General features: G+C 37.9%; 1 protein-coding gene across 1 annotated transcript; it reads right to left on the bottom strand.

The window, feature by feature from the left end:
• Positions 1-1,944: 1,944 nt before the first annotated feature.
• Positions 1,945-24,893, bottom strand: Chek1 (checkpoint kinase 1). Its single transcript, XM_005378464.2, has 13 exons — positions 23,861-24,893; positions 23,035-23,117; positions 21,946-22,169; positions 20,855-20,919; positions 20,696-20,765; positions 18,150-18,338; positions 16,195-16,299; positions 13,247-13,342; positions 10,186-10,294; positions 9,666-9,843; positions 9,245-9,376; positions 7,713-7,814; positions 1,945-2,757 (listed from the first exon to the last, which is right to left on the bottom strand). The coding sequence occupies exons 2-13, from the start codon at positions 23,097-23,099 to the stop codon at positions 2,662-2,664; spliced, it is 1,431 nt and encodes a 476-aa protein (XP_005378521.1). The 5' UTR covers positions 23,100-23,117; positions 23,861-24,893; the 3' UTR covers positions 1,945-2,661.
• Positions 24,894-27,910: the final 3,017 nt, after the last annotated feature.

Genomic DNA, 27,910 nt, shown 5'->3' with positions numbered 1-27,910 from the left:
GAGTTAAGACCCTGTCTCAAAAAAAAAAAAAAAAAAAAAAAGCAGTGAACAGACACCTCCAAATGAACCAAAAATTAGAATTAATGAACAAAGCAGCCGAAATAAGCAGCTGTTAGAGGCATGTCCATGAACCTAAAAGAAAATAGAAAATTCTGAGTGAAAAGAAAGCAATCTTAACACACAAGACTAAAACTATAAAAAAGAATAAATGCAAGATAAATATAAAAAACATCTAGGCACATAGGAGTCAAAGAGAAAAATTAAAAATCGGTTCAAAGAAAAAAACATATGATACTCAGAGGCTTATAGACTCAAATGCTGGCTTTTTTTTCTTTTTTTTTTTGCTCTGCTCTCTTCTCTGCACAGCTAGAAGCAGAAGCCCAAATTCCTAGTAGCCTTCCTCAAGCTTCGGGGAGCACACAGCAGATATTATTTGTAACATATACACCTTATGGGGAACTTCACAGATTGGTCTGTGTTTCACCTCTTTCAGAGCTCACGCAGGGAAAGCAGAACAGCTTTGATCTCAGGTTGGGAAAAACCATGGGAAGAAATGGACACTGCTCAGGAAAGCTGCAGAGGGACCATGGACCAGCAGATGCCTGGGCAAGGTTATGTGTAAAGAATACAACACAACACCTACCCCTACAAAGCTGGCATGAAACTAAGAAATTAAGACATTCAAAGTCTCTGTGTATACAGGGGACTAAAGAAGAAGCAAAAGAACAGAGAAGACATTAACCCTTCATACCAGCCTAAGACCTAGGCTCAAAACATGACCTGCTACTAGTAAAGGTCTTTTTCAGTAAGGAGCCAGTTTAGCAGAGTTGACTTTTTTCAAATGCCAAATTTTCAACAAAAATATCACAAGGCATATAAAGAAAGAGGGGAAAGAGAGTAACATACCCCATTTTAAGAAAGAAAATATAACAGAAACAATTCCTAAAGAAACACAGGGGCTAGGGATATAGCTCAGCAGCACAGTGCCTACCTGGCAAGCACAAGGTCCTGAGTTCGATTCCTGGTACAAAGAAAAAGAAGAGAAGAGAAGAGAAGAGAAGAGAAGAGAAGAGAAGAGAAGAGAAGAGAAGAGAAGAGAAGAGAAGAAGGAAACACAGGCTGGATATACTATACAAAGACTTTTTAACAAGTGTCTTAAAAATAGAGGAGCTGGAAGATAACAAAGAACTAAGAGTAATCATGAAAGTAATATGTGACCAACATAAGAATATTAACAAAGAAAAATTGTGAAAAGGAAGCAACTTCTGGAGAAAAAAACATTAACTATATTGAAAAATTCACTGTTAAAGAGTTCAGCAGCAGACCTAAATAGGCAGAATATCAGCAAGTTGTTTTTTTTGCAAACATGCTAAGCAAACACTCTACCACCAAGCTATTATCCTCTCTGAAGAATCAGCAAATCTGAGAAACAAGTAACTTAAAATAAATGAACTAAGGAATATAAAGGAGAAAAAATGAAGAAAAGTAAACAAACAAGGTAGGGATGTACCTCAGTTGTAGAATGCTTATTTAGCATGTGCATGGCCCTGGGTTCAAGCCACATTACTACCAAAAGAAAACAAGATGTGGACAGACTAAGGCACATATAGAATGCCCCTGAGCAGACCAGTATGTGTATTGTGAAAACCTTGACAGAAGAAGAACCAAAGGACAGAGATTATTAGAAAAAATAATGTCTGAAATATTCCCAGTTTGAGGAAAGCCATCAATACAAATAAACGAAGCTCAATGAATTGCAAGTAGGATAAACTTAAAAAGACCTACACCAAAGACCTACACCAAGACATATTATAGTAGGAATCAGACATAGTCAATGAGAACTTCCTTATTACCTCCCCTTTTATTACACATCACCTAAAACTTTGGTCACCAATAAGTTCACAGAGTTAAATATCACTTTCAAAATAGACTTTATTTCTGCAGTGAAGAATTAAAATATGGCTGTGAAAGTAGAGAATAATATAGAAAAATATTTAAGATGTGCAATAGTAATTTTAGTTAGTTAAGCAGTAGCACTTATGCTCAACTTTTTGAAAGACCAACCAGTATTTTATATTTTACTAGCTATATCAGAAAAAAAGAAACCACCTACTTGCAATTTTAATTAACTGTTATAACTCAGCAACAGGTTTATATAACTGGTTAGACTCTCTTGAAAATGTAAGTACAGATCTTGGGGTTACATTTTTTGAAGCTAGCCTTACTTCCCAGACTGATAAATCTACTATCCAAAAGTCACAAGGACTAAGCCTTTGCTAACCCATCTTTTACAATTAAATCAATGTGGAATAAATACATATTTTCTGGATGAAACATGTCCTGGTAAGAATGAAATATTATGTTAGTATAACAGCTGATGGACACGTGTACCCTAAACCTAGTTTCTATCAGATGGATTTCAAATTCAGACACAAAACACAGATGAAAAAGTATCCCTTCCCCAAAGTATTACTTACAATTAAGATACAGGTATTATTTGTATCCAAAACATACAAAGAATTGGAAGATGTTTGGATAAAGAAGAGAATTCTTCAGCAACTATTGTTCGCAGTTTGCAGAATAGGATAATCTTCTCTAGGAAGAATAATGTCAACATAGCAGCACCATATTCACCAGGAATCCCCAGGGCTACTAGACCGATCATGTGGCAGGAAGCCAAACCTTCTGGCTGCTCACAACATCACTCAGCTTCCCTTTAATCTTCAGAAAGTGTCTCTTGAACTCCAATCCATCACCCTATATTAGAAATGATATACAAAAATAATGTTACAAAAAAGAGATTATGGAATAAAATCAAACTGTCTTTATTGGTAACTAGAAATAAATACTCTTATATATGTCCAGTTATAACACCCTCATATCCTCTTACTAAGACCAAATATTGTTACAGAGGAAATGGTTACATAAATAATTTTGACCCAATTATTTGCTGTTCACTGTTCCTACCACACTGAACTCAGAAAACCAAAAAATAGCATCCTGTCTGTAATGGTTGATTCATTGTGTCAACTTGAGAAGTTTAGAAGCTTAGGAAGCTTACCTAACTCAGCAATTCTACATCCTAGGGTACAGAGGACCTGCCCTAGGGTGGGTGGCCTGCATACAATGTAAGAAAGGAAAAGAGGCTTGCTCCCCTTTTTGCTCTTGTTGCTTTTGCTGTCTTGTACCACCATGAATGGCTGCCCCTAAGCCATGCCAGCCTGCCTTGCTGATTACAGACTGAAACCTCCACAAACTGTGAGCTAAATAAATCTTTCCTCTTTTAGATTTGTCAAGTATTTTGCCTCAGCAAAGAGAAAACTAAAACAGAATTTGGTAGCAGGAGTGGGGTCATTGCTGTGACTATACCTGACCACGTGGTTCAAAAGCCTTTCAGAATGGCTTGTGGAAAGAATTTGGAAAGGTTCAGAGATGCCGGCTGAAAAAGCAGAGCTGGAATGCCTCACGCTGTTCTGTATGGGAGATTCTGATCAGAGTTCAGAAGACTAGAAAACCAGTAAGGACCATTCTAGGGAGGTTTCTGGTGGGAAGGACTACATTGGCTGCCGGACTCCAGATGGCTTGGAAAGTCTGTCTGCATTTTGCTCATGTCCAGAGACCTTGCCTGAGACTGAGATTAAGGGTAGTAGACTAATTTATCTGGCAGAAGAAATTTCAAGGCACTCAAATGTTGAGGCTGTGGCACACCTGTTGCTGGGTGATTTCAGCCAGATCTATTTTGAAAATTAAGAGCACAAAGCCCAGCAGGATGATTTAAAACATTGTGAGTTTGGCCAGAAAGGAAGCTCCAGTAAAGCTGAGGAGTACAAAGATAGAGCTGAGGAGATTTCAATTGCTGAGGAGGAACAGGAGGATAAAAAAGATGGCCTGAGGGCATCACAAGAAGCAGCATGTCTCCACCCTTTGTGGCCACTCCATGTTCCAAAACAGCAGCAGCATAGAGAATTTGTTCCTCAGAACTGGATTCAGAGTGCTCAGCAATACAGGCAGTCAAGCCCTACAGCCAAGACAGAGAAAAGCCTGGTTACTGCTCTAGCTGGCAGCAGACCTTGGCAGCATCCACATGGTGCTTGTTTTAGGTGCATGCAGAATACAAGAGTTGTGTGGTTAAGAAGGCTTCTACCTTGATTTCAGAAGGCCTGGGAGGCCAGGCAGTGTACCCTGTCTAGGCAGGGCAATGTGTGAAGCTGGGAGGGTGAAGCCAAAAGGGCAATGGAGACCCCAGATGTTTGGAAAAGCCAGGAACATGGATCATCTAAGGAAATCTGCAAGGAGGGAGCAAAGCCAGCCCAAGATAGAAGCTATGGGAGCTATACCCACCAGAAGCACCATAGCCACCTAAGCTCTTTGGGGCTCATAACCTGTCATAGATTGCCTCGGATGCTGCACATGGAATTGCAGACAAAGTTTGCCCTGCTGGACTGTGGACTTGCTTTGGTCCCATTCCTTTGTTATCGCCATTTGTAACTTTTGGAATGAAATGCTTGTATTGTGCCACTGAATGGTGAAAGTGTTTAACTTTTCATTTGTACGAGAGCTAACAGTTAAGAGTTTGCCTTACATCTCAGAGAAGACTTGGAACTTAGACTTTTCAGCAATGCTGAAACGGTTAGGACTGTGACAACTCTTAGAGATGGACTAAATGCCTTTTGCATAAAGGGATATACACGAGTCTTTGGGGGGCCAGAGGGGTAATGTTATGGTTCTAATGTAATATAATGTTGACAGACTTAATACTGGTTCTTAAGGATCATTAAACCTGTGTTATAATATTCAAGTTGTGAAATCATAGGAATAAGCATCCCTTCCCAAAAAACATCTCCTATTCTGGTGAGGGAATTAGTACATTTCTGTTTCCATTTGTACACAGGATAGTTGCAACATGTTAGGCATAATTATAAGCATGTCTTTTTATCTGGAGACCAGTTTAAAGAAATGCACCTGGTTGCCAGGTTGACAAGGGGTATATTGTAATGGTTGATTCACTGGCCACAACTCAAGAAGTTTAGAAGTTTAACTAAGTGACTCAGTAATTCTACATCCTAGGGTATAGAGAGCCCACCCTAAGGTGGGTAGTCTGAATACACTATAAGGGAGGAAAAAGAGGCTTGCTCCTTCCTTTTTGCTCTTGTTACTTTTCTATCTACTGCCACAATAAAGGGCTGCCCCTCAGTCAACACCACCCTGCTTTGAACCCAGCTAATTACAGACTGAAACCTCCACAAATTGTGAGCTAAATAAGCCTTTCCTCCTTTAACTTTGGGTGTTGAGTATTTTGTCTCAGCATTGAGAAAAGTAACTAAGACACTGTCTTTTTTTTTTTTTTTTTTTTTGTCTTTTTTGAGACAAAGTCTCGCTATGTAGTTCAGGCTGGCTTTTAGCTCACTTTGTAGCCCAGGCTGGCCTCTAACTCGCAACAATCCTCCTGCCTCAGACTTCGGAGTGCTGGGATTACAGACATGTGCTACCATGCCACCACCACGCCCCGCTGACACTATTTGAAGAGTTACTACCACTAGACCTTAGATCTGAAATTTTCACAGGAAGTGGGGATTTCTACACTAAAAATAAGCCACACAACTAAACTGACATCACACTACTATGGCAACAAAGCCAACAAATAAGGATTTCATTAGAGTAGGATCCTTCACAAATCCACAGCAAACATCTAGAAAACAGTATTGTAGCATATATCTAATATAAAGAAGTAGCCCTAAAAGAACTAGCCTCTAAAGACAGCTGTCTTTAGAGCCATGTTTAATCTCACAGGAAATAGAAAAAAACACTATTTTCATCTTGCATAAGTCAACAGCTTTAAAACTAGAAATAATCAGAAATGTAAACAAAAATCTAAGAATATTAATCACAGAATTACTAAAATAAACATTCATTCAACTATAGAGATAATATACATGAATTAAAAGAAAATTAAGAGTATTTCAAAATATTAAAGGTGACTGCTGAGAAGCATAACTTAAGGTTGTTTTTATTCTCTTATTTTTTATTTATCTATTTGTCTACAAAAACTAAAACATTTTGTTTGTTTGTTTTGTTTTTTTGTTTTGGTTTTTCTCTGGTACCGGGAACCGAACTCACGACCTTGCGCTTGCCAGGCAGGCGCTTTTGCCGCTGAGCTAAATCCCCAGCCCCACTAAAACATTTTGTAATGGTCGAAAAACTGACTTGGGAGAACAAAAGTTTACAGTATTAATGAAAAAAACAAATGATCATATATTTACAAATATCAAACAAACAGTCCCTCTCATGAGGGAAATGTTCCAAGATCTCCAATTGGCTACCTGAAACTATGCATAGTATACAACCCTTCATCAAGTACTACGTGTATTCCTGTATTTATATACCTACAATAAAGTTTAATTTACAAATTGGACATAGTAAAAGAGTAACAATAATAACAAATAATAAAATAGTATAGTGAAAACTGTCAGCAATGAAGCTATGGGAAAAAAAGAATATTTCTACACTGCTAATAGGAAAATAAACTAGGACAACCACTGAGGAAATCAGTATGGAGATTCCTTAAAAAACTAAAAATGGAAATTCCATTCAGCCCAGCTATTTCCCTTCTAGGTATGTCCCCAAGAGTTAAAGACACAGCACAGTGATATATGCATACCCATGTTTATAGCAGCCCATCTCACAATAACTAAATCATGGAACAGGCTGTATGTCCATCAACAGATGACTGATTAAAGAAAATCTCACATATACTCTAATATGTATTAAAGCATTACAGTGCCATGAAGAGGGAAAATTTGAGTCATCTGTAGGAAAATGGATATACCTTGAGACCATAATGTTAAGTGAAATATGTCAAACACTCAAGCTTAAATACTGCTTAAATATGAGAAACCCAAAGTATAAATAATTTTAAGAGCAAAATAATGGATGGATAGTAAGAATCATGGAGTAGATCTTTTGCAAATGGGAAAAGGACCTAAAGATGGAGAGGGGGGTTAAGATGCGTCATGCTATGTACCAACCCCTCCAATGAATGTAATTCCTATGTACTAAAAACAGGTACTGATAATTAATTAATTAAACTGCCAGAATCACTATGCTTGCACTTTGATGCCACTATTAAGTAAAATAAGCTTTATTTGAGCATTAAGTACTGCAATAGTGTGACAATCTGATAAGCAAAACAGCCTACTGAGTAAAAGCCAACCAGAATATACAGCATGAACAAAAATCTATGTGTAAGATTGTTATGCCAGACAAAAGGATGATTCATATCCTGCTAGAAGGGAATGGAACAGAGTAAGATTTCATCACGCTACTCAGAATTATGCTCTATTGTGGGAGGGCAAAAGGGTGGGACTGGGGATTGAATCCAAGATCTTGCCCATGCCAGAAAAGTGCTCTGCCACTGAGCTACATCTCTCAGCTCTTTCTGAGACAGGGTTTCAATGAGTTGCCCAGGATGGACTTAAAGTTGTGATACGCATGCATCAGGTGCCCAAGTACCTTGTGCTCAGCTGAAACCTTATCAAGTGTTTATTCCTGAACTTCCACATTTACTATTGTCTGATTACAGTTAACTTGAAACTACACAAAGTAAAGTATGGGTGGGAAGACTACTGTATATAAGCATAATGCCATCTAAAAAAAAAAATCCACACAGAAATATTTCCATAGGAAGAATACTACAACAAAATCATCAGAAGTACCTTAGAAAGCCGGAAATCAACCAATATCTTTTCATCCATTTCTACCAAATTCACTTTGAATATCAGTTTATTATTTCTCCTATCAGTTGTTGACACAGTAACCTAAGGCAACAAAAATAAGGTTAAGCTACATGTAGAAAATACTATTAAAATAAAATTATATTCTCAGGGCAATGATACTTTTGGTATAAAAATTTGTAGTATATTTCCAAAGCAGAGTGGTATGTGTGTCCAAATCAAACCAACCTACAAATAGGGACTGAGTTCATGTGAACTCTTAGCAACCAAAGAAATAAAACTGAAAGAAGAAACAAAGAATAACAGGGAAGGGGAACACTGTTATTACAATATCAGAAGGAAAAAGAGAGGCTAGATTTGTGGCTAAAAAGCTAGAACAGCAATCAAAAGATGAAACGGTCTGGAGAGGCTGTGCAACTTCCGCTTTCTTTCTTTTAGAATGTTCTTATGGCCTGTAAATAAGCTCTACCTACAAAGACATTCTCCTACAAATCGTAGTATTATCATCCCTCCACCCAACAATGACAATAATTAATAATCTGCCTATATTATACTGATAGCATCCTTTATAGTTACTTTATTTTTAAATCTATGATCTAGTGCAATGGTGGCGAACCTATGGCACACGTGCCACAGCAAGCTGTTTGTATCACTGAAAGCTCTAAAAGGTTTGCCATCAGTGACCTAGTGAAAGATCATGCATTTCATTTAGTTATCAAGCCTCTTAAATCTCCTTTAATACAGAAAACTGTCTCTTCAAAAATCTAAATACAGATTAGAATGCCAGCACTATACCTATGCTACAATAATATAAATAAAAACTGATGTATAAGATCAGGGGAGATAGGAGGAAGTATGATATTTATTCCTGTACTTTTTCCACACAGGGCAGTCATCTGTTATAATTAACCATACATAGTTTTTAACTAATGAATCCAGCTATTTAATGTTTTATTTACTTTTGGAGCTCACTATATAGCCCAACATGGCTCCAAATTTACAGTTCTCCTGCCTCAACCTCCCCCATGCTGGGATTTTAAGTGTGTGCCACCATACTCAGCTGATACTTTAAATGTTCTCAAGAAATATTATTTCTTAAGATAAAGAGCATTTTATTTACATTTTTTCAATTTCCCTAACACTCGGGAGGATGAGGCAGGAAGATTGCCACAAATTGGAGGCCAGCCTGGGCTACATAGTCCATGCCAGCCTGAACTACACAGTGAGACCCTGTCTTTAAAAAATAAATAAATACATACATAAATTTTTTCCAACATCTTCTTTTAAGGGGCTTTGGTGGGGCGGGGGGATCTTTTTTCTTTCTTGGTACCAGGAATCAAATTTAGGGCCCTGTGCTTGCCAGGCAAGCAGTACACTGCTGAGCTATATCCCTGGCCCTCAATTTTAATGATTTTTCAAATTTGAATTATTTTTGAAATACACTAATGATAGTTTTTAGTCAAATTTTAAAATTTTCTGCAGAAAAATACGTAAACAAAATCAATAAAACATACCTGATTCATACAACTCTTTTTCCATTGGTAGCCCAACTTCTCACAAGTCTCTTTCAGGCACTGATAAGATTTGTCTGCATCCAATTTTGTAAAGAAACGTGTCATTCTTTTGACCAAGCGCTGCCAGGGGTTCTACATGTCAAACAGGAAAGCTAAATAAATCCACAATGACCAAAACCAGAGAAAACACAGCTATTTAGCCTCCAACTTTTTTTTTTCTATGACTTGAGTCTTTTCCATGGAGTCCTCCTGCAATTCATTCTTATATAAAATATTATGTATAAATTAAAAGTATTAAAACTATATTCCTCAGATTTCCACATGAACAAAGGTTTTAAGTCTTTATAAAAGACTTTTATTGTCCTTAGACAATAAAAATAAAAAGCAACCATTATTTATTAGAAAAATTAAATTCCCTTACCTGTGAGGATCCTGGGGTGCCAACTAGCTGACTATTTAGAAGCATATGATCAGGGCATGCAGGTTGGGAAAAACTGATCCCTTGTACCAATTTATCGATGTATGATGGACTAGTGTCCCATAAAGAAAGACCTGTCCGTGGTTCTGGCTGGGAACTGGAGTACTTCACATTTTCTTCACTGAGATATTAAGACAGAGAGAAAAATGTGTCTTCAATTTTTTTTTTTTCTTCAGGTATTTGACTTTTATTCTTTGAGACAGCATCTCACCATGTTACCCATACTGGCCTCCAACTAACCATCTGCCTGCCTAAGCCTCCCAAGTACAGTAGCTAAGACTACAGGCCTGTGGCATCTTGCTCAACAGAAAATGTCTTTACATAAAATCCATGAGGTCTTTCTTATATCATTCTCATCCTGATAAAATTATGTTCACTATTAAGAAAGGTATATACATGTAATATTCTTCTTGGAGTATTCTACATTCATCCATAGCCATTTATTCTTTCTTTATAAATTTACCTTGAAGTACTGTTTATTGGAGAGAAGTCCAAATTTGAGTGAATGTGCTTAGAGAATCCACCAGGAGACTCTGACACACCACCTGAAGTGACCCGGGGCCTCTTTGCTCCTAAAACAGAAAACAACACAACTGCTTTTAAGCCTTCCACGCAGATATTTTTTAATTAACTCAACTAGCAACTTGAATAAGTAAAACTATATCAAAATATACTTACTGAATACAAAGTACATACAAGACAAACAGTGGGTCTTCCTACATGATTTTACAAGAAATGTGGTCAAGTTATAAATTTACTAAGACACACTTGCAAAATTAGATGCTTCACAAATTGTGACCTTTAAGTATGTTCTAACTGTGGGGAGCGGAGGGAAGGGGAGGGAAGAGGAGGGAAGGAAAGGGAAGGGAAGGGGAGGGGAGGGGAGGGGAGGGGAGAAGAGGGGAGAGGAGGGGAAGAAAAATCCAAGAAGCTATGAAGTCACAATACTGTAAGGCTCATTCAAATGAATATTTAACTTACCAATAAACGACAAAAATATCAACTCATGTTGTAGAGAATGAGAGTATGGCAGGAATTTCAATTTGGAGTTCAAAAGGGAATTGTGATAAGGAAGAACAATGAATGGTAGAGTCTGGTAATATAAGATTAAAAAGGGAGGAGGCTGAGACAGGAAGATTGCCACGAGTTCAAGGCCATCCTGGGCTACACACTGAGTTCAAGGTCAGTCTAAACTACATAATGAGAACTTCTCAAAAAAAAAAAAAAAAGAAAGGGGGGAGGAAGAATGCAGGAAAAAAGGAGAAAGGACCAATGAGGAACAAGGAGGAGCTTAGTGTGATGGTGCATGCCTATAATCTCTGGATGCTATAATCTAGGAGGCTGAATCAGGACTGCAAGGTCAAGCCCAGCCTGGGCAATTTATTTAGCAAGACCCTGCCTCAAAATAAAAAATGCTGGAGTTAGAGCTCAATATGAAGGCCCTGGGTTCAATCTCCAGTACTGAAAAAAGAAAAAGGATCAAGGAGAATATCAGATACCTGGTCCTTCCAAACCCAAAGATATGAGGGTATGGGAAGGAAAACATCCACTGCTTCAGAGGAAGTAGTGTCCTCAGGGGTGAAGTGGACAATTAAACAAAAAGGTGAAGGAAACATTCAGAGTTCAATTAAAAATTCCTTGTTCTCCTCCAGCTATTGTCTTCTCTTCCTCTCAAAGCCAAACTTCTTGAATGAGTTTATAGTAACCCTCTCTAATTCCTTACCTCTCTTTTACACTACAATCACTGTGCTGCAGAATTTACTCTGAACTCCTCACTAACACTGTCTTGCTCAATCATGAATAACCACATCATGGAATACAATGGACAAATTTTAGGCTTCCTGTTATTGATCCATTATTCCACATTCTCCAAAAGTTCTTCTCACCTCTCTCTTCTTTCTGTTTCCCTGGTCTCCACCCACCACTTAAATACTGACATTCCTTAAAATTCCCTATACTTCATTTCATTTACCATCATGCTTTAAGTCCTCACACTGAATTCATGGCAAGTCTTATTTCTTGAACACACACACACACACACACACACCCCCACTGAACAGTTTTTACCTATCTACTCAAATTCAAGATATTCAAAAATCAAACAGAATTTTCCCTGCCTAGCGAGAGGTGGCACACATGTAATCCAGCACTTGGGAGGCTGAGGCAGGAAGACTGCTGGAAGTTCAAGCCCAGCTTGCAGTACACAGTGAGTTCAAAACCAGCCTGAACTACATAGCAAGACCCAGTCTCAAATAACAAAAAAAAAAGGAAAATTCCCCCAAAATTTCTGTTTCTCCCCAAGTTACCAAAACCAGAACATAGGAGTCATCCTTGACAGTGCACTACTATCATTTTCCCTATCTAAATAATCGCCAGTCCTATCAGCTCTGCTCCTCAAAAGGCTTTGCAACTTTCTTTTCTCCAACCCTACTACTACTCACCTACTCCAACTACTGTCTTCTCACACCTAAACCACTTCTATAAAAGCTGATACCACTCCTAGCTGATACTATTCCTAGTCATCAAAAACAATACAAAAAAAAAAGAGTTATAGCAACAAATACCTTTTTAAACTAAATATAGGGCCTTGACATTTTCTTGTTTAACATCTCTCAAGTTTTCCTAATGGGCTTAAGCTAAAGCCCAGAATTCTGAGCATCATACCCAAGGCCATCCTCCTTGTAACATGGCTGCTACCTGCCTAGCAAACACCATCTCAAAAACAGTGCTCTCCATCTCCCACTTCTTTAATCACTCATTTACACCACAAACACTTACTGTTTATGATGTGCCTCCAATATGCTAACCACTGATGAGACAATGAAGAATACTGATGAGGTTCATGCCACAATGACCTTCTTTCAAGTTCTGCAAATGCTCCAGATTTAATAAATGTAATACTGTATTTTCTGAATGCTTCCTCTCCTCCAAGTCAAATCTGTGACTTATATTCCCTGACTACCTCCTCTTTAATCTGCAAATCTTGACCTCATGTCATTTCCTCATGAAGAAAATTCTTCATTTAAGACTTAAGATTTGGGGGCTGGGGATTTAGCTCAGTGGCACAGTGCCTGCCTGGCAAGCGCAAGGTCATGAGTTCGATTCCCGGTACTAGAGGAAAAAAAAAAAAAAAAGACTTAAGATTTGATCAAGCACTTAGCTGTAGTACTTCAACCTTCCCTTTGTAGTTATTAATAAACAAAATTACATTTTGTGGTTTTTTTTTCTATTAGACATTATAATCTCCACCAGGATAGAGATCATACCTTTGTTGACTTGTGATACTGACTTTGCAAATAAATTCTTTCTTTTTATTTTTTAGTTTAAGACAAGGTCTCACTATACAGTATATAATATAGTTCAGGCTGGTCCTGAACTCACTGTGTAGCCAAGTTGGCCTAAAACTCACAGTAATCCTCCTGCCCCAGCTTCCTGAGTGCTGGGATTACAGGCATGCACCATCATGCCCAGCTACCAATAATATTCATTCATACAGTAAAGTGCTTAAGTTTTAATAATATTACCTTTCTTGAGTGGTTTGTTGTACCATCTATCCTTTTTGATGTCTGGAATGGTAATCCTTACCAATGGATTTTCAACTAGGATTTTATGCAGCAGAGCTAAGGACAACATTAAAACAACATTTACAAAAGACTCATGCAGATTAGAAAAGCCTATGATTTGTAGTAAGGAACATATTCTCTTTTGGCCTCCTTATGTCTAAATATTTCTGGAGCAGGGAAAGAATAAATCTACCAAATTATTGCTTTAATTTCATGCAGTTGTTCTTTGCTGCTGTCTCTACTTTAGAATAATATTCTTTCCAGATTCTAATTCTCAATTGTTTTTGAACAATCAGAGTAAGAATCAGATGGAAATATTTCTCACCATGCAACAACATTTAACATAATAATAAACAAAATAAACCAAACTCTTATCTGTTTCTAACATCAAACTTCATTGCTCTAATATATCATGTTCTTACTGCTTCATTCAGTTTTACAAAGAAAGTTTACTCATTAATAACTTTTTTTTTCTTTTTTTTTAGGGATTTTTTTTGTGTGTGTGTCTTTTTGAGACAGGGTCTCATTATGCAGTTCAGTCTGGCCTTGAACTCACTTTGTAGCCCAGGCTGGTCTCAAACTCGCAAAGATCCTCCTGCCTCAGCCTCCCGAGTGCTGGGATTACAGGTGTGCACCACCACACCTGGCTCTCATTAATAACTTTTTAGGAGACAAGTATATATAACCAACTATCATCCTGAGGCATTTTTTAGGAGACAAGTATATATAACCAACTATCATCCTGAGGCATTTTAATGATCTTGATAAGAGTTCATACACCATGGGAGGGGATATGATCAAAATGTCATGTACACATTTGAAAATACCACACTGAAACCCAGTATTTTGTAAAACTGATAGCTATTAAATAATGTATATATATACATATATATATTTTTAGAGGATGCATTCGTCACCCAACACCGAAATTATTTTCTACCCAAAGACTTAAATGTAAAATTAAAGCCGTAAAAACATTAAATGAAAACAGGGAATCTTTTTTTAAAAAATATTAGGGATAAAAAGACCCTTCCAAATATAACAATGTAGGCAGAAACCACAAATGAAATTACAGATTGAAAATGGTAGCATTTTAAATACAGTGATACCTTGGTTGCTGAATAGCTCCAAGCTCCAACTTTCCAATGCAGTAGTACAGTTTTTGAACTGTGTAAAATGTTACAAATTTGAACTTTGACAGCAAAGTTTAAAAAAAAAAATCTTCTTGGTCTTCATAACTTTGCTGGATAGTGGAACCAAAAATCTGACTTAATAAAACTTGTATGGGCAGAGAGTGAGTCACACTTTATCTCTCCCAAATACTAAGGGGTGACGCTCAGTCTAAGCATCGCTCTTGATCAGACAACATAGACATTCATCATTGTGCTTTTTTTTTTTTTTTTTCACTTTATTTGTGTAAAAATATCCTAATCATGACTCTAAAGAAAGTTAGTGATACCAGCAGTAAAGCTAACAGGAAAGCTGAGAACTGCAATACAGCTAAAGAAAAAAATAATTGTGAAATTTGATAAAGTCCTGGAAAAATGAAGTTGTAAGTATAATTTTGGGGCCTCAGACCAATTATTTGGTTTTCCATTACTTCTTATAAGAAAAATATGTTTGAATGAATTGAGTCCAACAACTGAGGTATCACTGTATATTTCTACATATTATCAAAGTAACAAAATGAAAATAAATGACAAATTGTAGAAAATATTTATAATATATGCAAAGGTCAAATGACAATTTTTTTTTAATTTATAAAAGTCCTCAAAGGATAAGAAAAACAGCATAAATCTTTTTGCCACATTGACAAAATTTCAAAATTAACAAAAAGCTAATAAATATATAAAGTATGTGCAACTTTATTAGCATTAAATTTAAAATAAATATCAGTATTTGCAGACCTCTTAATTTTTTAATATAAACTAATGAGATGGTGATAGTATTACAAAATGGTACAAACTATTTGGAGATTAATTTGGCAAAATAAGTCATAGAACTTAAAACTATATATATCCTTTACCTTGTAATTTTGTTTCTACAAGTTAAATAATTATAAGGATATGTGCAAAAGGGGCTGGGGATTTAGCTCAGCAGCAAAGCGCCTGCCTGGCAAGCGCAAGGTCGTGAGTTTGGTTCCCGGTACCGGAGAAAAACCAAAAAAAAAAAGGATATATGCAAAAATTAAATTACACAAATGCTTTTCATTATTTGTTTTACAACAATGAGAATTTAGAAAAAAAATCTAAATCTCCAACAAAGTGAAACAGAGCAGTAAGGTAATCAATATTCAGAATAGCATCACAGCTTTTAAAAACAATGATGTAGAAACAGAAAATGTTCACAGAACATGAAAACCAAAATATAGGTTATCAAAATGTGAATGATTTAATTTTTTGTAAATATACATATACTTATATACCTACAAATAATATATACACATAATAGGTACTTCTTATATATATTTATAACAAAGCACAAAGCACATACCAAAATATTTTTTAAAAGGCTATTTCTGAGTGCAGGGATTTTAAGATTTTTTTCTTAATTTTTGTTTTTGCTTTTTTTTCTTTTTCTTTTTTTTTTTTTGGTACTGGGAATCAAACTCAGGACCTTGTGCTTGCCAGGCAGTCACTTGTGGTGTTAAGACAGGGTCTCACCACATAGTTCAGGTTGGCCTTGAACTCACAGTGACCCTCTTGCCTCAGCATCCCAAATGCTGGGATTATAGGTGTGTGCCACCTTGCCCAGCTTTTTCTTAATTTTCATTTACATTTTCTGACTTATCTTTAAGGATCATATTTATGTATTTAAAAGTTAAAAAAGAAAACAAGTTGAGAAATTCAAATTGCAAAGAACTTCATTATCCAAGAAATCAATAATTTTAATCAAGATAACCCCATCACCTAGAGGAGCAGAATCAATTTTTTTCCAAGGGTTGAGGTATGTCTTTTTATCTTTCCAATCAACATATTCCTGACAACTGTCACTGGGCTGGTCCCACGGTAATTCTAAAAAAAGAAACAAATCACAGTTTTCTGAGTATTCATGTAGTTATATAGTAAAGATTTCAAGGGAAAATAATATACAACTCTATAAAACATTTCCTCCAAATTAATTCAATACGCTTTCCAAACTAAAAAACTACATATCAACATGTCAGGCCATCATCAATAAATGCTAAAGATACATATTATCAAAAAAAAGCCAGGTGCAGTGGCACATGCCCTGTAATTCTAGCACTCAGCAGACTGAGGCAAGAGGACTGCCACAACTTTGAGGCCAGCCTGGGCTACAAAGTGAGCCTGAACTATATATCAAGACCCTGTCTCAAAAAAAAGACCAAAACCAAAACCAACACATATTATCAAATATAGACTGTGTGCACTGGGCATTGGTGGCATACCCCTGTAATCCCAGCCTCAAATTTGAGGCCAACCAAGGCTACATAGTGAGTTGGAGGCCAGCCTGAACTATATAGCGAGATCCTCTATTAGGAAATAAAGAAACTTTAAAGGCACTTTAAAGATAGCTGAACCATTTCTTGCCCTATAAATAAAAGATTTATATTTATATTCCTCTCTCTCTCTTAGCTTTTGCTGTCTTCCACTGCCATGAACTATTTATTGCCCTCTGCCAAGTACCACCCTGACTTGAAGCCAGGATTATGAACTGAAACCTCTACAAACTGTGAACTAAATAAACCTTTCCCCTTAAAAAAAAAAGCAACCTGCTGGAGTTCTCATAAGAAATGCTAATAAATAAATAAATAAATAAATAAATAAATAAATAAAAGATAAGAGGAATTGTGGTGATAAATCTTTTGCAAATGGGAAGGGGATCTAGAGATAGATGAAAAATTTAAGGGCAAAAGAATTAAGATATGTTACCAACTCCACACGATAAATGTAATCATTATGCACTGCAAGCATGTACCAATAAAAAAAAGTGCAGCCAGACATGGTGGCACAGGCCTGTAATCCCAGAGCTCAGGAGGCTGAGGCAGGAGGATCACCTCGGTTTGAGGCCAGCCTGGGCTACATAATGAGTTCAAGGCCAGCCTGAACTACATAGCAAAACCCTGTCTCAAAAAGACAAAAATAACTAATTAATTAATTTTAAAAATTCAAAAAGTGTTTACATGAAACTAAAATGAGCTGGCTATTGTGATTACTCATTTTTTTTTATTTTTAAATTCATAGCTATACATATCTTCTTTTAAAAACCTTTGGGATTACAAGTTTCAGATTAGTTATATTTACTACTTGCAATGGACTACATGTTTGTTTCCCCCAAATAACCTGTATTACTGAAATCCTAATCCACATGATGCGGTGTTTAGAGATGAGGCCTTTAGGAGGTCATCAGATGTCTGAGGGTGGAAGCCTTCACAAAGGGATTTGTGTTGTCATTAAAAGACACTGAGTACTTATTTGCTCTCCCTCCTCTGTCTTGTGAGGATACAGTAAGACAGCCATTTCAGGGGCTGGGGATTTAGCTCAGCGGCAAAAGCGCCTGCCTGGCAAGCGCAAGGTCGTGAGTTCGGTGTCCGGTACCGGAGAAAAACCAAAAAACAAACAAAAACAAAAAGACAGCCATTTCATTTGCACACCAGAAGAGGGCACTCACCACATCAAGACCATACTTGTACACTGACACAAATTTCTAGCCTCCAGAACTTCTCAAATTCTGTTTTGTACAAGCACCCCCAGTCTGTTACTGTGTTACAACAGCCCAAACTGGTTAAGAAAGTATTAAAATAGTATTATGTAAATATGGATTTCCCTTGGTTAAATTATTTTGGTAGGCAAATCTGACTTTACATAAGATAGAAGTTCTATCATGATTAAATAGTTTTTACCTCCAGCCAACATGGCAGTAAGCACTATTCCACAGGACCAAACATCAACTGGTTCTGCATGAAATTCCTTTCTCTTTAGAAGTTCCGGAGCAACATAAGGTAAAGTACCACACATCTTGTTCAATAAACGCTCACGATCATTATGCCGAAACACTGTGGCCAAGCCAAAGTCAGAGATTTTGAGGTTATCTAAATGAAAAGGAAAAGACGGGCAAAAAATAATAACATCTGTAAACAGATACACTTACAGAAATTAAGCTTCATTGGAAATATCGTTAGTGTTACTTAAGGTTTATAGAACTTTTCTACCTTGAAAAGATCCCCAGGATCTTTTTTAATTTTAAAAAGAAAATGAAATGATGTTATCTATGCAAAAAATTTGGAAAGGCTTCATCTTTTCTATTAACTTAAGAGAAATATCATAAAGCGCCTGCCTGGCAAGCGCAAGGTCGTGAGTTCGGTTCCCGGTACCGGAGAAAAACCAAAAAAAAAAAAAAAGAGAAATATCATGAACACACAGGGCTGGGGATTTAGCTCAGCAGCACAGCGCCTACCCGGCAAGCACAAGATCGTGAGTTTGATTCCCAGTACAGGGGGAAAAAAAAAAAAAAAATGAACACACAAAACAGTTTGGACTAGGTTAAAGATGTTGGACTCAAAAGGGGCTACCCTGCTAGAAAAGAACAGTACAAACTTCGGCAGAAAGAAAACAAAGCCCTTCATCAGGAAGTGTGAAGGGCAGGAAGGAGACTTAAGTGACAAGCTAGGCACAACTTTCACAAGCAGGGAATAAACTCAGTTGGCAAGAGAGTTGTTGAAACAAGTATGTTAAGACATTCCAAACTGAAGATTCAGAAATTATAACTTGTTAAAGTACCTAAATTGAGGGAAAAATGAGAAATGCTGTACAATAAGCAAACCAGAAGAACAAACTTCCACTTACCTTCCCATCTTCAGCATACACAAACTGTAGGTAAGACTTTCAACTTACTCTTACCATCTGTACCCAAGTGACAGATGCTGTACAAGTCCATGAGGAGTTAAGGAAACCCTCTGGTATCAGAGAATGTCATTACAATCTAGTCAGAGGCCAATTTGGCCAAAGATATCAAAAGCTGATCTATTCACTCTTTAGAACTAGCAATTCTCACTTCTAGAACCATATCCACAAAAATAAACTCAAAAATTTGTAAATGTAAGGTCATTAATAGTAATATTATTTTTAATGACATAAATGCCCATCAATAAATGACTAAATCTTACATGTGTATAATGAAAACTACGAAGGCAGTTAAGGAAAACAAGGTATATCTATATGCACTAATATGGAAGAGAACATAAATGAGGAAAATGGCCAGTAGCATAACTAGTATTTATTACAACACAATCCAGTTTTTTACTGGTCCTGTAAGCAGATTTATAGAAGTCACTGTTGTTCTATTATTATTTGAAGTTTAAAACAATTCAAATTTCCCAAACAGGATTGACTCTATCAAGTACACTCATAGAATACATGTAAGCAACTGATGATATTTATCTGTAGTTGATTTTGAGAAGTAGCATTTGTGATTATATCCTTTTATTAGGTATATATGTCAATATCTGGACAAACCACTGATACTTAGTCCCAAACTACCTGTAAATTATAATCACTTAAACTAAAAAAAAAAAAAAAACAAACTTAAACTAATGGATTACCATACTATGTAGTTTGATTTTATTATTTTGCAACCTATTATTATGGTTTTATTATGTCTGCAACCTAATATTTGGTTGGGACACTAGTATTTGGTTGGGACAGAGAACTGTATGTAATAAATTCAAAATTAAGGCGTGTGGTGACCTCTGGAAAACAGAAAGGGGAAATGTATTTATGAAGGAAAACACAGAAAGATAAAATACTGGTAACATTTTATTTCTTAAAAAAATTAGTAAGTACTAAATAGAAACAAAATACGTATTATACAAGAATAATAATATAATAAATATCTACTCACCCAGCACCCAGTTAAAAAAAGGAAATTCTATTTCCTGGAAATCCCTCATAACTGCTACCCTTAATGCATTCCCTCCCCTAACTTCTCAGAGGTACCCAACATTCTGAATTTTTTATTTTATTGGTATACTTCTAGATACACATAATGGTAACATTCATCGTAAGAAACTGGTACTTGTACATGCTATATCTTGCTTCTTTTTTTCCCATTCCCTCTCCTCCTTTCATTTTACTGTTCCTTTGCTTTATTGTGTAATTTTTTCCCTTGTTTGTATTCCTAAATAATATACAGTGGTACCCAGTTCATGAACACTTGTTTCCAAACAATTTGGTTCAAAAATAGAAACATTTGGTAAAATTTTGTTTTTGTTCTAGGTCAGATTTCTCTACTTCATCTACACCTATATCATGAAAAGCTTATGAAGTCCAAATATACTGAATCTTCCAAATTTCCTTGTCAGGTTTTTTTGTCCTAACATTTCAGTAATGCAAAAGCCTTGATCTTGTATGACTGAATTAAAATGTATCACAAACAAAATGATAAACTTACCCCTTTCATCCAAAAGGAGATTTTCTGGCTTAATATCCCTGTGAGTTATTCCAATACCATGCAGATAAACCTAAGGGGAGAAGACAAGCATACTAGAATTCGAAACTTACTTTACTCATACTGATTTTAAGTAAAAGAAAAAGAAATGACTGTACCTACCACTCCTGCCATGAGTTGATGGAAGAACCTCTGAGCATCTTGTTCAGGCATGCCTATGTCTGGCTCTGTAAGAATTAATTACCAAAATTACTTTACTGGACAAATTTTATCAGGCGTCAATCACATAGCTTCTTAATTCAAATTTAGACATACAGGATTATACTTTACCAAACAGAATCTTACAGTAATAAAAAAAAAAAAAGAATTTCCTTTAGAAAACAGTTTTACTTAGCAACGCTCTACTGTGAGTTTTATCTTTTATATTTTGATCTCTCTCATCAACTCTTGATTTACTCTCAACTCTCAACACATTGGCAATTTTAGTAGTTTTTAACTACTAATAAAATAGCTTTAAATAATAAAATTAGATCCACAGAATATATTTTATGTACTTCCCAGTGTTTTGTAATAATCCCAAGTCTGCGTAGAATACTTAAGTACCAAATAGAATCATCCATACATATATATATGAATTCTAGAAAATTATCAACTTTTTCACTTAAACAAAGAGGAAACATAGCAACATGCTATTACTGATCTGAAAACATACACAATGATTCCATTCTAAAATATCTACAAAGAAAAAATTACACAGACAAATAAATAATACATTGAATTTTTCTTTTTTTCTTTTTTTTGGTCTGAGACAGAGTTCAGTTCAGGCTGGTCTTGAACTCACTTTGTAGCCTCAGCTGGCCTCAAAGTCACAATGATCCTCCTGCCTCAGCCTCCCAACTGCTTGGGATTACAGTTATGCACCACCACACCCAGCTAATACATTGAATTTATGATGATGCCTCACCATAAAACTAGTTTATCATTCTTAAACTCCATAAAACAGCAATACCAAACAAAACTGTTAAATAACTTAAGAAAAAAAGTTTTCTTTCTCTGATTTTATACTAGTATATGCTGCTAACATAAATTGATCCCCCCCTAAAAAAAAAAAAAAAACCAGATAATTTACTTCAGTTTTACTGTTGCATAAGCAGTTCTGAAAGGAAAATGACCAAATGGCTACCCAAGTTTAAAAATACATATTTAAAAGCTTTTTTTTTTAGCAGAATAAGTATCTGAAATTTTTTCCATACCTATTCTATCAAAAAGCTCTCCCCCACTACAGTACTCCAGAAACAGATACTGGATATTGCCTTCTCTTCTGTGACCATAGAATTTCACTACATTCTCATGATTTAACATTTTATTGATACAGATCTCTTTCTTAATATTTTCTGGACAATCTATGGCACGCTTCATGTCTACAATCTTCACTGCAACTGCTTCTTCAGTTATTCTATTCACAGCAAGTTGAACTCTAAAACAAGAAAAGGAACAATTATAACGTTCTAGACATTTGAATTTTAGTTTTTAAAAAGTCAAAAGATTAAACATGACATACCAGAAACTATTTTACATTTAGTGTTTCCTCCACCAAAGAAAACTAAGTAAATGGTTTCTGCCATGTTCTCAAGAGATATTTTTGGAAATGTAAAGTACTATGGCTAATACTCCAAAGAATTCATTATGTAGTGCACATAAATCATTTAATAAGTGCTTGATAAAATAAATTGAGATAGTAGCAATTCTAGGTCGCATCACATACGGAGATGTTCTACTCATATAATTTTAATAGCATGTAATAATTGCACGCTATATATGCCTGTGGGGACTGTTCTATCTTTGGAGTAGGTACTATTACCACCTGAAAATGAGGAAAGAGGCACACAGCAGGAGGAAGCTCGCTTGAGATTATGAAACAAGATCAGTGTGTGACGCTAGAGAGGATTTGAAACCAGGCAAGCTATGCCAGAATCCGTTCATTTAATCACTATGCTTAAACCTATTTGGTTGTTGGGGAAAAATAATAATTTAACAGATGAAAGGGGAGGAGTGAGACGGGAGAGAGGGGGAGAGGGAGAGGAAGAGGAAGAGGAAGAGGAAGAGGGGAGAGGAAGAGGGGAGAGGAAGAGGAGAGAGAGAAGTTAGGAGAAACATTAACTTACAAAGGATTGCGTTACTTTCATTTGCTAAAAGTCTTGGCTTCCAAATGCAAAGCTCTGTTCTCTACGGTACCACTGGGTTAGAACAATTCCAAAACACCAAACATGCTCTCAGACAGGGCAACAGACAGAAAACTGAAGCAAGCGTGAAGGCAAGATAAAATTAGGGCTCGAACTCACTCTCCATAGGCACCTTCTCCCAGGGTTTGCACCAGGTCCCAGTCTTCCACAAAGGGCACTGCCATGATGCCACCGGCACCCGGCTGCAAAAGGAAGGCACCCAGAAAGGACGAGGGATGAGCGCCAGCCCCGATCCCTGCACAGCCCCTGTGCTCGGCCTCTCGCCGAAGTTCACCGCAGCAGCGCTCGGTTTCCCCGTACACCTCATCCACAGCTATTTAGTTTTAAACCACAAGCAAGGACTCTACGCTGCGGCGTCGGGTCGGGTGGGTCCCAACGCCATCCCTCCACACACTGGAGCTGCGGCCGCCCTCCGGAGCCCGCACGCGGAAGGTAGTAGCTTTTGGCAGCTGGGAGGCAGGGGCCCGGCGGAGAGCGGCGGCGGAAGAGGGAGCGGGAAGTGCGGCTGTCGAGAGAGTACGACTCTGAGATAACGGAGGAGGCCTGGAAACTGGGGCTCCGCAGCCCCTCCTACCCCAACACGGATCCAATTCCCACCCCGACCCCACCCGTCCCAAGGCCGGGAGGAGCGCGGGGCGGGGCCAAACTGCCCCAGCCGCGGAAAGACGCGCCGGGCCCTCCGGACGGCGTCCCGATCTCCGAGGTGCCCAGCCAGAAGGGTATTCCCTCCGGTGCCCGCACCCACTACAGCAGGGACCCGCGGCGCCACACCCTCCGCCCTCCGAGACCGCCCCTCCGCTAGAGGTGCTCTGTCCCTTCGCTCCCTCCCGGTAACACTGTCTCTCAGTGCTCCTCCTCACTACCCTAGAGCCCCCCAACTCCTTCTCCAGACTCCTTTCCCACCCCATTGGCCGCCTCTCCTCACCAGCCTCTCCTTTGCCTGCCGCCACAGGAGTCCAAATGTAGCGCTTTTCCCGCCAAAACTTGCTTGCGTCACGCTATCGCAAACGCGCGCGTCCTTGCCGTAAAGCAGAGCGATGCGCGTGCCCGCGTCCCGCCGCTTTGGAGCAGCGGCTCGAAGACGGGCCCTCGTCTTCCCTCTCCTGGGGCTTGAGCCGGCCGGACCCGGTTCGTTAGCGGTCGGTGGCAGACCCTGGCTGCAGAGATTTAAACACCGCCGGCTGCATCCGCGCGAATTGACCCGGGGCTCCAGTGTAAAGTGGCATCGGGGGTGTGGTGCTCGGTAGGGCGGCGCGGAAGCCTCCACCCGAGACCGCGAGGCACCGTGCGCTGTGCTCCCGCCGCCCCGCCCCGGAAACCCACGGACCGGGACCGCCACGCAGCGCCGGCAGGACGCGAAGACCCAGCTCAGGCGGTGCTGCCGCGCGCTTGGCGACCCCGGGAGTGGATACCGCAGTGTCCTGGCGCAAAGCTGTCCAGCTGTTAGGAGTTGATCTGGGAAGAATGAGGGGTTTCTGGTGGGAGGGAGAAACGTCAAAACATGGCCAAAAATGGGGTGGAGGTCAAGAAAAAGAAAGCTTTGGGGGCTGTTTCGAGGAAATGTCACGATTACCGATTTTGCCTTGTCAGGTATGGCTCCAAAACCTTACTGTAGTTCGACCTAACTTATTTGAAGGAAGACTGTGGGCTTGGCGTGGTAGCGCACGCCTGTAATCCCAGCACTCCAAAAGACCAAAAAACAAGACTGCTACCTAGCTTAGTACTCTCAGCTTCCTCATTCTTAATGTGTATGAAACAGCCAAGTAGAGGCCTAAATTCTAAAGTGAAAAGTAGAGTAACCAAGAAAAGTAAGTTGTGAACAAAGGGACTTGAGAACATAGTCCGGAAAAACTTTAGGTATCCCTGATGGCAAATACACTGAGACCTCAAGGCATAGCAAGATCAACATTAAATTCCCTTTCCTCAAAACTGGGCCACATACTATATTCAGCATAACTAGGGATTTAACAATCAATCATCTGAGCAACAATCATTTCCGCCAAATACATCTAAAATATGTTACATACCCCAAAAAAGAACATATCTACTTTTTTTTTTTTTTTTGTCTTTTTGAGACAGGATCTCGCTATGCAGTTCAGGCTGGCCTTGAGCTCACTTTGTAGCCCAGGCTGGCCTTGAACTCACAACGATCCTCTTGCCTCAGCCTCCCAAGTGCTGGGATTACAGGCATGAGCCTCAACACACGGCCACACATCTACTTGAAAGGTGCAAAGTGTTAGAACAAAACCCTCCAAGTGTTTGTATGTGAAGTCTTAAACCACGACATCCATTTAAGACTCATGATAAAGAGCAAACTTTCTAAATCATTTATGCCATTTCCTCTACGATTTCCTCTGTGTGCTGAAAATGAAGAATATGAAGAAAGGAAGACCTGCACAATTCCTAAATGCCAAATGGAACTGGTAACTTTTTAGTCTGAAAACAAGGTATACAGATTCATATACTGGTTAAAGAGAATGAATAGCTTCTTTTCCCTCTGCAACTTATCTAAAGTAATAGTAAAAGAGAATTTTCTTTAACCTTTTAGAGTATAAAACATTTTGGAAAACAACTTTAGATGAGAGGTAACTTAAAAGATGAATCCCAAAGGTAGCAGTGGGATCTAGTAAAATAAAACTTGATTTACATCATAGAAATCTCAAAAGGCTCCTGTTGAATTGGTAACACCAGGCAACTCTGTGGAGGTGAAAGTAGGGCAAAAAGAGGATAGGTTTAAAGACTATATGAAAAGCAAAGCAGATAAGCCTCTGCTTGTCCTTAGTATTCCATGGAAAGAGCTAACTGCCCTTCTCCAAGGTTGGGTCAAGATTTAAGGGTAAATACAGTATATCTGAACTGGAGAGAAACCTTAGGTACCTTACTGAAAACAGACCAAGTATACACAGAAGGTTGGGCATATAAACATTCTTTTCCCTACCCTACCAAAAAACTGACAGCTTATCTCCTTAAGATATACAGAAGTTGAGGAAATTTTATGAAAGAGGGGGGAAAAAAAACTAGTCACCAGTATTAGAGATTTTCCGATGTAAAAACCCCAGCAGATCACAGTAGATTAAAAACATCAATAAGTAAACACCCTATGACTACCACCTACAAGAACCCTTTCCATCAGCTTCTTACAGTCCCTCTCTTAAGAGTAGACAACCAAGAATTTGAGAAAGTAACTGAAAAGATATCAACACGGGAATATTCAAACAAAAACCTTTTGAACATTACAAGTGAAAGCAGGAAAAAAAAAACTACTGTATTTTAAATAGGTTAAAAAATACAGTTGAGGAACTCTCCCAGAAGGAAGATGGAAAATAGAGCAAAGAGGAGAATATTACAAGACTGATTCAGAAAGTCCAGTATCTGTAACTATAAGAAAAAATGCAATCCACATATAACACAAGAATACTTTCCAGATTCAAGAACTTGACTTACATTCATAAAGCCCAAAGCATGCAGCACAACTGGTGATATACCCAAGATGCAACACTGGGAAATGTTCTGACATACAAAAAGATAAGATCCTAAGCAGGCAGGACTCAGTGAGGGTGAACAAATACTAATAATGATCAGAATAACACTGCATTTCTCAACAATGTTTGGAAGATGGAAAACAGCAGCTACATAATCCTGAAGAAAAATTATTCCCAATCTGGAATCCTAGACCCAACCAACCTATCAAGTATGACAAGAGATACACCAGCTCTCCATAAATTTACTGTATCTCTCACATACATTTCCTCAGGAAGATACTTAAGAGATGGCAAGTCAACAAAGAAGCCATGACAGGCATGGTTGCACATGCCTGTATCCCAGAATACTCTCCTCCAGGAAATAATTCTATATATAAATCAAGCTCATATATATAGGTATAAAGATACAGATACTGATTTTTTTGTTTTTAAGACAGGGTCTTGCTATATATTTCAGGCTGGCCTTGAACTCATTATGTAGCTCCCAGGCTAGCCTCAAACTCACAGCAATCCTCCTGCCTCAGCTTCCCAAGTCCTGGGATTATAGGGACATGTGCCAGCAATATATTTAAATATAGTAAATCAAATCTTATATTACATCTAAGTCTCAACCACAGTTGAACTGCATACATGGTATATAAACTGCCTTGGGAAATGAAATTCCCTAAGTATACAAGTGTACCCAAGTACTTTAGGAGTATCATTCTGACTTACCTAAGACCATGCAATTCTTCCTATTTTTTTAAGTAGATACTACACAGTTGCCTTAAATTTTTTAAGACTTAGGGTATATATACATCAGCAATATGTCTTTACATTGTAAAATATATAAAATGTCCTACTGTATTGAACAGAAAGCTGTTTGTGCAGATATCAACTACCTATAGGACCTTAATGTTTGGACTTAAAATCTATAACGTTTCTCTTTTCTTGCATTCAAGTTGGCACAGTGCTCCAGTACTTGCTAATGGCAGTGGTTCTTCTGATTTGTCTCTCATTTGGCAAGGGCCAGATGACTGAGCTTGAAGTGGTATATGAAAACAACAGGTAGCTGGGCATGGTGGTGCATACCTGTAATCCCAGCACTTGGGAGGCTGAAGCAGGAGGATCCCTGTGAGTTTGAGGCCTGCCTAGACTACACAGTGAGTTCAAGGCCAGCCTGAACTGTACTGTGAAACCCTGACCCCAGAAAGAAAAAAAAGACAGACAGATAAAGCAAGAAGAATATTACCTTTGAATAACTAGTCTTAATGCATATTCTAAAAGAAATTAGCATAAAGCCATTTCATGTATCATAGTTTAAGTGAGAATCCTCAAAAGCTACTTTCAAATAGATGTGTGTAATTATATTTATGCTGAGTCATAAATATATACTGACCAAGCTTTATGTACTTCTAACAATAATTTCACTGTTCTGACTCTTCAAAATGACACTTGATTTATTCCTGCTTTTTAGCTTTGTTTCCTTGTTTGTTTTTTGGTAGTACTGAGGA

The sequence above is a fragment of the Chinchilla lanigera genome, unplaced genomic scaffold (assembly GCF_000276665.1).
Source record: "Chinchilla lanigera isolate Chin_1 unplaced genomic scaffold, ChiLan1.0 scaffold00011, whole genome shotgun sequence".
Classification (NCBI taxonomy): Eukaryota; Metazoa; Chordata; class Mammalia; order Rodentia; family Chinchillidae; genus Chinchilla; species Chinchilla lanigera.
The sequence above is the reverse complement of the archived record's forward strand: the minus strand, read 5'-3'. Positions and strand labels throughout refer to the sequence as shown.